At 41.2% G+C, this 13,202-nt stretch overlaps 1 protein-coding gene across 2 annotated transcripts in view; it reads right to left on the reverse strand.

Annotated features, from left to right (window-relative positions):
• ZFP91 (ZFP91 zinc finger protein, atypical E3 ubiquitin ligase) overlaps nt 1-13,202 on the reverse strand; it is a 37,596-nt gene that overhangs the window by 16,825 nt on the left and 7,569 nt on the right. For both annotated transcript variants that reach the window (XM_051854290.2, XM_051854281.2), the window contains exon 3: nt 347-559. In XM_051854290.2, the coding sequence (XP_051710250.1) occupies nt 347-559 (213 nt within the window). The remainder of the gene's footprint in view (nt 1-346; nt 560-13,202) is intronic.

The following is a 13,202-nucleotide window of genomic DNA, read 5'->3' on the forward strand; positions in this document are numbered from 1 at the left end:
TTGAAAGGCAGAAAGACAAGGAAAGAGAGAGAAAGTGAGAGAGAGAGATATTTCATCTCAGGGTCATTTCCTCAAATGCCTTCAATAGCCAGGGCTAGGCCAAGTTGAAGCCAAGAACCAAGAACTCACGTGGGCGGAAGGGATACAACCACCTGCTGCTTCAAAGGGCGTACATTAGCAGAAAGCTGGAATGGCAGCAGAGCCAGGACTTAAACCCAGAAACTCCAATACAGGGTGTGGGTACAGGGCAATGTCCTAGCAGCTACATCAAACGCACACTCCCAACATATATTTAAGATAAAATACCAACTGACTACTGAGTAACCATACTCTACTTGCACTGTACCATAATCAAGCTGATCTGTATTTGGTTCTGACTTGCAGATGAGCTGCAATGAACCAGTCTTGGACCTAGAGCTTCGAGTATTCTCTGTGTCACGATGGCGAGAGGCAGATGTCCTGCTACTACTGCGCCAGCCCCGGCCAGGTCTGGTTGCAGCAACGGAAACTTCCTGAGAGAGGGCAGAATCGTCTTCTTCCTCTTTCTCTTCCTTGGGATCTAGATGAAAACATATCATTCTTTTTAAGTTTACAGTTAACTGACAATGAGCCATGTGTATCTACTAATTATAAAAACAGCCATTGAACAGAAGGTAAATGTCTTTAAATAAAAAAATCCATGTTTTTACGGATGTAACAGAAATAAGAAGCAAAAAAATTAGATAAAATTTATGACATTATTCTTAGTACTTCTCATTGCAAATGCAATGCTAAGTAAGCCAAATACATCTATTTTTGATTCACACAATTCTAACATTTTGATCTAAGTTAAAAGAAGTAGTTTCAGAAAGATGGTCAGATCTACAGAGATATGAAAAAGAGATGCAGGCACAGCTGTTTTAACAACTGAACACTGCTGTGAAGAATCACTATACCATGAATTTGATCATCTACAGAGTAACCGCTAGGTAAAACCGAATTCCAGGGCAGTTCTATTTCAGCTGTCATTTGAAACACTGTGCACAGATACATACACACAGTCTGTTGTTATTATCTGTATTATCCTACATTTCTTCAAATTCTAAGGCTGAATAAAATGAGGTGGGCCCTTCTCCTGTGAGCATTAAATAATAAAAATTTAAAATCAGAACTTGTCTTTCATACTTAGAATAGCTTATTTGTCTTATGTAAAGGCAATATATTAGAAGTGAATGGGGCTGGCGCTGTGATGCAGCAGGTTAACACCCTGTCCTGAAGCGCTGACATCCCATATGGGTGCCAGTTCAAGACCCAGCTGCTCCACTTCCGATCCAGCTCTCTGCTATAGCCTGGGAAGGCAGAAGAAGGCCCAAGTCCTTGGGCCCCTGCACCCGCATGGGAGACCTGTAAGAAGCTCCTGGCTCCGGATCAGCGCAGCTCTGGCCTTTGCAGCCAACTGGAGAGTGAACAATCGGGATGGAGGACCTCTGTGTAGCTCTTTCAAATAAATAAATCTTGAAGAAGAGTGAGTCCATTTTGACAACATCAGATTCTTACAAAAAAGTAATTTTCTTTTTTTTCTTTTTAAAGATTTACTTGAAAGGCAGAGTTACAGAGAGAGGTTTTCCATCCACTGGTTCATTCTCAAAACGGCCACGACAGTTGGACAGTTGGCCAATCCGAAGCTAGGAGCCAGGAGCTTCTTCCAGGTCTCCTATACAGGTGTAGGGGCCCAAGGACTTGGGCCACCTTGTACTCCTTTCCCAGGCCACAGCAGAGAGCTGGACCGGAAGTGGAGCAGCCGGTACTCCAACTGGCACCTATATGGGATGCCAGCACTGCAGGCCACAGCCTGACCCACTACACCACAGCACCAGTCCCCGTAAAAGTAATTTTCTACATGGCAAAATCAACTATAACCAAAATTTAACAGCCAAACTGATATTAAAACATGGCTTTTAAACATAAGAACAAAAAGCAAAAAAAGCTGAATATATTCATAATGAGAAATTCAAATGAAAACAGCAGCGTGACACCATTTTTTCACCTATTACAATGGCAAAGATGCCAAAGTTCAACACACCATATTGGCAAACCTGCAGGAAAACAAGCACTCAAATATACAGATGATGATATTAGCAAAGCAAATTCTGTTAAATTTTCTTAACATTTATTTAATTTATTAGAAAGGAAGAGTTACAGACTTAGAAGAGGATAAAGAGAGAGAGATCTTCCACATGCTGGTTCACTCCCCAAACGGCTCCAACAGCCAAGGCTGGGCCAGGCTGAAGCCAGGAGCTTCTTCTGGGTCCCCCAAATGGGTAGGGTCCAAAGCACTTGGGCCATCCTCTAATGCCTTCTCAGACATAACAGCAGGAAGCTGGATCAGAACTAAAGAAGCCAGAACTAGAACTGGCACCCATTTGGGATGCTGGCATTGCAGGAAACAAAGACCCCTGTGTTACATTTTAAGACCTATGAATAAGTTATACTGATGAATACTTTGTAACCAGAGCCTGGCCTCAAGAAGTCCCCTATTACCAGGCCAGGCCTCTCCATTTTTTAGCTTTATTCTCATTCTTTTATTTCTTCCTGTTTCTGTCCCTTTCAGTCCAGTCTGGCAGTTTCTGCTGGTACAAAATTCCCAGAAACCTTGTCAGTCTCCAGTGTAACTCATGGGTTGCAAAATATCAAAGAAGAAGATTCTCCACAGATGACTTCTGGATTACCACATTGCTATTCTGGGAAGTGCTGAGATGGCTGAGTGGATCTGTAAATTACATACAACCTAATCTCTTTAGGTAACAGTTATATAGTCACACCCCTGGTCTTGTTACCAGAAAATATTATCTAGATAAAATAAAATCTAAATTACCCAGGGCTGGTTTCTTTTTGAAAAAACAATTCTTCCCTCAAATTTCTTTCATTGCACATTTTAGTATAGACAAGGAGAAATCGGACTATACCCTCTATATTTTGCTTGGAAACCTCAGCTAAATGTCCAACTTCAAATAGGATATAAATTCTCCTTTGTACCCAATGTCAGAACATACTTCCAAATCTCTGCAACAAAGATCACCGTTTTCCTACTTTCTAATAATATTTCATCATTTCCTTCTAAGGCCTCCCCAGATTACCTTTAACAAAAAGAAAAATAAAACTTCACTTATTTATTTCAATGGCAAAGATACACAGATGGGGGAGGGAGGGAGGGAGAGAATGAGAATCGATCTTCCATCCACTGGTTCACTCCCCAAATGGCCACAACAGCTGTGGCTGGGCTAGGCAGAAGCCAGGAGCCTGGAACTACAACTGGATCTCCCAAGTAGGTAGCAAGGACTCAAGCAGTTGGCCATGTTTCCTCGCTTTCCCAGGCATCTAGTGAGGAGCTAGATAGGAAATAGAACAGCCAGTGCCCAAATGGGATGCCAGTATCAGGCAGCAGCTTCATCTGCTACATAATACTTGCCCAATACTCTACTTTTAATAATAAATACGGAATAGGAAATACAGAATTTGAGCAAAATTTTTAAAGTGAGACCTAACAGATATAGAATGCTCCACACTATAACAGAATATACATTTTCAGAAGGACACAGAAGATTCTCCAGGATAGACCATATGTTGGACTGAGATTATAAGTACATTTCTCTTATCACAGTAGAATGAAACTAGAAATCAGTATCAGAAAGAAAACTAGATGATACACAAATATGTGGAAATTAAACAACATATTTTTAAATAACCAATGGCTCAAAGAAGAAATCACCAGGAAAATTACAATACTTAAAGATAATAAAAATGAAGACATAACAAAACTTAGAAGCTGTTATTATAGTAGTGCGCAGATGGAAACTAACATAAAAATACTTACAATGAATCAGAAAAAATTTTACATGCTTAATCAATAACCTAATATCACACCTTAAGAAATTAGGAAAACAGCAAAGCCCAAAGTTAGCACAACAAAAGAAATAGTGATCAGAGCAGCACGTACGGAGAAAAATCAACAGTCAACAGAAGATCCAAATTATTAAAACTGAAAATGAAAAGTGGGAATATTACCACTGAAATAAAAATGAACTATTAACATGAAATAGATAACCTAGATAAAATAACGACCTCCTCGACACATATGAAGTATGGGAACTAGCTCAAGAAAAACAAAATCTGAACACACTTTCAGCAAGCAAAGCCATCGAATCAGCAACAAAAACAGTACCAAATGGAAAAGCCCAAGGAGCAGATGGTTTCACTAATGAATTCTACCAATCATTTAAAGAATTAACTCCAGTCCTTCTCAAATGCTTCGAAAACTGGAATACAAAACATTTCCCAACCCATTCCTAAGCCTGACAAAGGCACCAAAGAAAACGTATAAGCCACTTATCCCTTTCAAATCCAATGTAAGCAGCATTTTATGAGGATCAAAGGGAACACATCCCAAGATAATGAAGGTGATTCAACACACAAAAGAATTTAACATAAATCACAATAACAGAACAAAACCCTACATAATAATCTCATCCGTCCTAGAAAGTGACAAAATTAAACTTTCACAATAAGAACACATTAACAAACTAGTAACTAGGAATTAACTTCCTCAAGCTGATAAAGGGCAACTATGAAGATCTAACATCAAACTTACAGAGACTACAAGTTCTAGCTCCAAGGTTAAGAATTAGATAAGGATGTCCTCTTTCTTCACTTCTATTCAGTATTGTACTCTGGCCAAAGCAATGAGGCAAGTAGAAAAAGGCACCTTCACTGGTAAGGAAGAAGTAAAACTATCTGTATTTGCAGATGAAATGACCTCATACAGATAATTTTAAGGAATGTGTGTGTGCTTCTGTACAAAACTAAAGGTAACACAAATTCAGCGAGGTGGAAGAATACAAATCAACATACAAATCTACTGTTTTAAATGTATGAGCAACAAATAATCTATAATGAGATTTTTACCCAGTCATAAAAAGGCATCAAGTACAAATACATGCTATAATACAGATTTAAAAAATTACACTATACAACAGATGCCAGATACAAAGGTTAGAAATTCTATGATTCTATTTGAATGAAATATCCAGAAAAGGTTAAAAGCACAGAGACAGATGGCAGATTAGGGAGAATGAGGAACTACTGCTTTAAATGGGTACAATGGTCCTCTTTGGGGGTGATGAAAATGCTAACTAGACACAGATAGCTACACAACCTTGTGGCCATAGGCTTGAATTGTAGGCTGAAAATGTTGCTTTTGACAGCTAAGTTTCACTTCAACATATGTATACACACACACACAGTTAAGTTTGTCAACAGAAGGATAACTCACACATCAGCAAAAACAATCTTGACCAGATTAGAAAAAAAAAAAAAAAAATCCCACTTTCTTCTGTGTAGCAGTTTGAAGACAGTTTCTAGTTGTTTTTTTCTAACAGCAGTTAACTGAGAGGAAACCCCTTGATACATAACAGAAAAAAAATTCCCTGTAGTTGAGGTGAAGAAACAACAGGCAAGCCACTGACTGAGCAATATACAGACACACAGTGAATAAAATAAATTCTTTGGTTTTTTTTTTTGAAGTTTTATTTACTTGAAATGCAGAGTAACCAAGGCAGGGAAAGAGACTTTCCATCTGCTGGTTCACTCCCCAAATGGCTGCAAGGGCCAGGGCTGAGCCAGGTCAGGCCAGGTGCTGCTTCTAGTCTTCCACATGGGTACAGAGGCCTTTGTACTTGGGCCATCCTCCACTGCTTTCCCAGGTGCATTAGCAAGGAGCTGGATTGCCTGTGGAGCAGCCAGGACTATGGGTGCCTGAACAACTGCAGGTGGTGACTTATCCTGTTATGCCACAACACCTGCCCCAAAACTACATTCCTGAAAGGGATCAAGTAAAGGGTTTTATTCTATTAATTGAGACAGTAAGATACAGATGTCACACAAAATTTTCTTCTAGGTAGGAAAAGATGCAATGTACAAGTGAGTCACCTCAATCCAAAGGCACAGAGAAATCTGTCTAAATAAGCTAACTTATCAAATTAAGAAAGATGACAGTTACTTAGTCATGATAAAATACTTCAAGTTAGAAGAGCCACCCTAACACATGAATTGATCCTTTGACCTTCAGGTTGCCCCATTTTTCTAACTGAAGCATAGAGAAATTAAACAAAATTAATAATTAATAATTTGACTATTGCATGAAATATGGCATGGTTGCTTGATAGGTTTGGAAGAAACAAAGTCTTTTCACCTCTATTTAAATATTTGAGTTTCTTCTAGAAAACTAATGAACTTTAAATACTTACTAAATAACAGACAACAAAACATTTTCTTCCATTCTTAGTTCTTGTAATCTTGTCAATTAATTATTATTATCTTTATGGATGAGGAAAGGAAGTAACCAGCTTTCTCAAGCTCACATATTAAGTATGGAGCTGGGAACTGAACCCAGGTATATGTAAGTTTGAAGTATATATTCTTTTTACAATGCCACACCTAACCATATAAAGTAGGATAGGAGAGGGCTGGTCCACCCAGCCTTGGGTGTATGTGCCATGAGGACACTGTTCATATTGTCTTAAAATACCCATAGTAAGAAATTTCCATCTGAAAGTGCATGTGGTATTTCTTTAGGTTTCAAAACAGAACCAGAGGATTTTTTTTGTATGTGATTTAAAACCAGAAAAATATTTTTCAAACTTTATTTAAGAAATCAGTTGACTTGTCTAGAGTGAAGAGACAACCCACAGAATGGGAGAAAAATATCTGCACATTACACATTTGAACATACGACAGTTTCCACTTCTGAGGAAACAGCCAAGGGAAATGAAATCAGCCTGTCAAACAGACATCTGCACTCCCATGTTTGTTGCAGTAAAACTTACAACAGCTATGAAAATAACGTAAGTCTCATTCACTGATGACTGGACAAAGACAATGCTGTGCATATACATAAGAGAATAATTAATGTTCAGCCATAAAAAGGATGAAATCTTGTCATATGTACCAATACTGATTATACGGGAGATTATGTTTTGTGAAAGAACCACAGGAAGGGACAGACACTGTGGCACAATGGGTTAAAACCCTGGCCTACAGCGCTGGCATCCCATATGGGTCCCAGTAGTCCTGTCTGCTCCACTTCCAATCCAGCTCCCTGCTAACGGACCTGGGAAGGCAGCAGAGGATGGCCCAAGTGCCTGGACCCCTGCACCCACACGGGAGACCCAGAAGAAGCTCCTGGCACCTAGCTTTGGAACAGTTCAGCTCCAGCCGTTGCGGCCATTTGGGGAGTGAACCAGTGGATGAAAGACACCTCTGTGTCTCTACCTCTCTCTGTAACTCTTCCAAATAAATAATTCTTAAAAAAGAAAGAAAGAAGCAGAGGAAGGCCGGCACCGTGGCTCAATAGGCTAATCCTCCACCTTGCGGCGCCGGCACACTGGGTTCTAGTCCCGGTCGGGGCGCCGGATTCTGCCCCGGTTGCCCCTCTTCCAGGCCAGCTCTCTGCTGTGGCCAGGGAGTGCAGTGGAGGATGGCCCAAGTGCTTGGGCCCTGCACCTGTATGGGAGACCAGGAAAAGCACTTGGCTCCCGGCTTCGGATCGGCACAGTGCGCTGGCTGCGGTGGCCATTGGGGGGTGAACCAACGGTAAAAGGAAGACCTTTCTCTCTCTCTTTCTCACTGTCCACTCTGCCTGTCAAAAATAAAAAAAAATAATTAAAAAAAAAAAAAAAAGCAGAGGAAGACAAGTATTGCATGACCCCACTCATAAGTGAAATATAAAGTTGTTCTCAAAGTTAAGAAGGTTGGCGGCTAGCTCTGTGGCACAGTTGATTAAATTACTGCTCTTGACATTGGCACCTCCCACCATAGTGCTGGTTTGAGTCCCAGCTGCTGTTTCCACTTCAGCTCCCTGTTAATAAGGAAAGCAGCGGAAGATGGCCTAAATACTTGGACTCCTAACACCCACATGGAAGCCCTTGATAGAATTCCTGGCTCCTGGATTTGGCCTGGACCAGCCCCAACCATTATAGTCATTTGAGAAGTAAACCAACAGACTGAGCATCTCTCTTTCAAATAAATAAATCTTAAAATACACACACACACGCATATGTATAAAAACACTGGTTAGTACCTGTTGTGCACAGAAAACGATAAGGAAAAGTTGATTAATGGGCGCTACACTACAGTTAAGATAGGAAAAAGAAATTCTGGTTTTGTATTGCACAGTATATTTCTATAAAATAATAATAATAAATTGGAAGAAAAGATTTTTGGATGTTTTCACCATAAAGAAATGTGAAATGCTTGAGAAGATGTGAAATGCTTGAGGAGATGTTTACACTCAGATTGGGTATAATGCAGTGTGTACATGCACAGAAACAACCCATGGTACCTCACAAAAATACATAAATTTTTTTAAAAAGATGCACTTATTTATTATTTGAAAGGCAGGATGGAGAGACAAGAAAGGTATGGCATCCACTGACTCATTCCCCAAATGCCCATGACCGCCACGGCAGAGCCACACTGAAGCCAGGAGCCCAGAATTCCATCCAGGTCTCTCACATGGTGGCAGGTTCCCAACTATTTGGACCATCATCACTACCTTTCCAGGTGCATGAGGAGGAAGCCAGATCAGAAACTGAGAAGCTGGGACTTGAACGAGTACTCCAATATGGGATGTGGTCTCACAGGTACCACAATGTCCACCCCAAAATGAACAATTTTTTTGTGTTATTCAGTATATTAAGGAATGGTGGCTGTTAACAAGGAGGTACTTCCTAGGCACCATGACAGAGTTTTATAAATAAGTTATTTTCAAAGATTTATTTTATTTATTTGACAGTTACAGAGAAAGAAGTAGAGAGAGCGAGAGAGAGAGGGAGGGAGAGAGGCAGAGAGGGAGAGAGAGAGGCCTTCCATCCACTGGTTCACTCCCCAAGTGGCTACAATGGCCAGAGTTGAGTTGATCTGAAGCCAGGAGACAGGATCTTCCTCTGGGTCTCCCATGTGGGTGCAGGGGCCCAAGGATTTGGGCCATCCTCCGCTACCTTCCCAAGCACATTAATAGGGAGCTGGAGTGGAAGTGGAGCTGCCAGGACTCTAACCAGCACCCATATAGGATGCTGGCACCACAGGCCAGGGCTTTAACCTGCTATGCCACAGCACTGGCCTCTTTATTTTTTTAAATTAAAATTTTAACTGGTGTCAGTGCTGTGGCGTAATGGGTAAAGCCACTGCCTGCAATGCTGGCATCCCAATATGGGTGCCAGTTCAAGTCCCGGCTGCTCCACTTCCGATCCAGCTCTCTGCTATGGCCTGGGAAAGCAGTAGAGAATGGCCCAAGTGCTTGGGTCCAAGCACACACGTGGGAGACCTGGAAGAAATTTTTGGCTCCTGGCTTTGGATTGGAGTAGCTCCGGCCGTTGCGGCCAGTTGGGAAGTGAATAAGTGGATGGAAGACCTCTCTGTCACTGCCTCTCCTCTCTCTGTGTAACTCTTTCAAATAAAAACGAATCTTTAGGTCGGCGTCGCGACTCAATAGGCTAATCCTCCACCTTGCGGCGCCGGCACACCAGGTTCTAGTCCCGGTCGGGGCACCAGATTCTGTCCCAGTTGCCCCTCTTCCAGGCCAGCTCTCTGCTATGGCCTGGGAGTGCAGTGGAGGATGGCCCAGCTCCTTGGGCCCTGCACCCGCATGGGAGACCAGGAGAACACCTGGCTCCTGGCGGATGCGCCGGCCGCAGCGGCTATTGGAGGGTGAACCAACGGCAAAAAGGAAGACCATTCTCTCTGTATCTCTCTCTCTGTCCACTCTGCCTGTCAAAAATTTAAAAAAAAAAATCTTTAATATACATTTTTAACCATTCCAGAAAGGGTCAAGAGTTGGAGTTACAAGATACCTCTAAAACAGAGAGCAGAGGTTACATAGAAATTTTTAAAAGAGGACACTCAAATCACAGCAGAAAGCAAGGCCATGCTCAAAAAACACCCTTACAGATAAAAAAAATACAGCAAAAGTTAAAACCTTGAAGGGAGTGGTTTAAACTGAGAAAATCTTTGAGTAAGAGTACCAGAAAACAGAAAAGGATAAGAAAATGCAATAATGCAATACAATATAAAATTAGGGACTGGCATTGTGGCATAATGGGTTAAGCCACTACCTGCAATGCCAGAATCCCATATGGGCAACAGTTAGACTTGGCTGCTCTACTTCGGATCCAGCTCCCCGCTAATGCACCTGGGAAAGTAGCGGCAGGTGGCCCAAGTCCTTGGGGCCCTGCACAACATGGGAGTCCTGAAAGAAACTCCTGGCCAGCCCTGGCCACTGAGGCCATTTGAAGAGTGACCCCGGGATGAAAGATCTCTCATTCACTGGCCCTGTAACGGTGCCTTTCAAATAAATAAAACATTTTTTTGGAAAAAGATAAAATTAAAAGAGCAAATAAAAGTGGCAAAGCTATTAACAAAACAAGAAAAATTCTGTCAAAAATTAAGGACTTTAATAGCTAATTTTTTGCATCAATATGGCTAAGCTAAGGTGCCCAATTGTTTGGTCAAACACTAGTCTAGATCAATAGCCATAAAACTGAAGACTGAGTCTTCAAGAAGAAATCCAACCAACCTCAAGACTGAAACAAAAACCCCAAGTTTTCAACCCTGTGGATTTCTGATTCACAAATGAATGTTATTACTTGAATTTCCAATCTGTTGGTGTGTTCTGTGGATTTTTAAAATGTATTTTAATACTTCTGTTATTCGAGACACAGTGAAAGAGAAAGGGGGTGGGAAGACAGAGGGACCTGCCACCTGCTGGTATACTCCCCAAATGTTAGCAATATGCCCAGGGCTGGGCTGGGCTTGACTCTGGTCAAAATTTGAGAATTCAACTCAGATCTACCGTGGGATGGCAGGGACCCAGCTACTCAAGCAATCACTGCTGCCTCCCAGGGTCTTCACTGCTTGGAAACTCAAACTGGGAGCTGGAGCTGGGAACCGAACCTAGCAACTCTGATGTGGGACACATGTGTCTTAACTGCTGGGTCAAAACCTGCCCCTAAAACTTATATATATTTTTAAAATTTTTCAATTAAAGAATTCTCTTTTGTCTAGGAGAGTGGGCTCCCACTTTCTCATCAATTAAAAAGGACCATTCTCCTCAAAGTGATCCATATCTCATTCCTCATACCTACTGTTGTTTGCCTTGCTCTTTTCTCTCTCCCTGCCTGGGCTCAATGACCTCCATTGTGTGTAGCTTCCAGGCATGCTGTCTACCCCTCAGAATCTAGAAATACAAGAACTCTTAAACACTTTCACAATGTAGTTCTCATAGTGAAGTCATGCCTAGTCAAATCCATGAAAGAACAAGGTTATCTCAGGGATCCCATGTGGGTGGATCCTTGTTGGTGCTCCTTTGTCTTGGCCTCTACTGGTTGATGGAGACAATAGCTATCAGGTAGGTTATGGAGAAGCTCAAAGAGTTTCCTTCTAAATAAGGTTCAATGTAATTTATTTTTAAAATTTATTTACTTAAAAGGCAGAGACAGACAGAAAGAGACGTCTTCCATCTGGTCCATTAGACCAGGCCAAATCCAGGAGGACGTAATTTCATCCAAGTCTCCCATGTGGATGGCAGGAACCCAAGTACTGGGGCCTTCACTGACTACCTCCCGAAACACATTAGCAGGAAGCTGGATGAAGGAACAGAAATTGGAACTAGGTGCTCCAATACAGGATACAGGAATCCCCAACAGAGGCTTAACCCACTGTTCCACAGGCCCATCATCCCACACTGTGATGTACTGATTTACTGTGTACACTGCAGAAAGATTCAATCAAGCTAACTAAAACTAACAGATAGCACTTCACTTTTTGTGGCAACAATGTTAAAAATCTACTTTATAATTCTGAAATATGTAATACAGTATCATTAGCAGTAGTCACCAAGCAGTTTGAGAGAGGACTAAAACTTATTCCTCTAGTTTAAGTGAACTTAGTGACCTTTGATCAATATTTCTCTTTTCCCCATCCCTTCCCAGCCTCTGGTAACCATCTCTGCTTTTTCTGTGAGTCTCTGGTATTGACAATGGTTACAGAGAAAGAAATCATAAGGACATATTTTCTGTGCTGGTTCTCAATTTCTACAATTATCTCTCTAACGTGATTAAAGACATTAGTAGGTATATCCAATAGTAAAGAGATCACTAATAGTGCATGCTATGATGCAATAACAAAAATAAGCAAAATCTTACTAATGGATACTTTTAATGAAACATTTAAGTGGCAAGGTTCTGGTAATTGTACATTTTGTTCCTTATAATATACTGGTTAAACTAATGAGAATTAAGAGTGACTGGTTGCTCCTAGTTACAAAATACAATTAAGTGGGGCCAGCTGTGATGTAACGGTTAAAGCTGATGCCTGCAGTGCCAGCATCCCATATGGGTGCTAGTTCAAGCCCCAGCTACTCCACTTCTGATCCAGCTCTCTGCTATGGCCTGGGAAAGCAGAAGATGTCCCAAGTCCTTGTGCCCCTGCCCCTGCCCCTGCATGGGAGACCCGGAAAAAGCTCCTTGCTCCTGGCTTCAGATTGGCACAGCTTTGGCCATTGTGGCCATCTGGGAAGTGAACCAGCAGATGGAGACTGCTCTCTCTTGCTCTGCCTCTGTGTAACTCTGCCTTTCAAATAAAATAAATAAATCTTAAAAAAAAAATACAAGTAAAGAAAAGGATTTTTCAGGGATTCAGATTTCCAGTTTAAATACCACATAAATGACTTAAAAGTTTCTGTATCTGCCTGAAATACTGATCTCTTGTAGCTGCAGAATTGAGATTGCTGAAAACTAAACCCAGAGTGAGCCTCACCAATGCCAACCTGGCTACAGCCACTCAGTACCAAACCTGACAGTAATAGAAATCAACTATCAGGCTTCAACATGGCACCATTCTCTGGGGTAATGCAATCTACCTATCAACCACGGGGTAATTAAAAAAATCAGTACTCATAATGGTCCATAACTGAAAACTACCCAAATGCTCATCAATAGAAAAATGGATCAACTGTGTGCAATACCATAAAGGAATACAATTCATCAACACAACAGAGGAATGTCACATAACGGTGAGCAAATGAAGCCTGATGAAAGAAAGTATATACTGTTTTCTTCCATTTATGTAAAAATCAAAACTGGCAACAAATCTTTGCCATTCAAAGTCAGAAA

The sequence above is a fragment of the Oryctolagus cuniculus genome, chromosome 1 (assembly GCF_964237555.1).
Source record: "Oryctolagus cuniculus chromosome 1, mOryCun1.1, whole genome shotgun sequence".
NCBI classification, from domain to species: Eukaryota; Metazoa; Chordata; class Mammalia; order Lagomorpha; family Leporidae; genus Oryctolagus; species Oryctolagus cuniculus.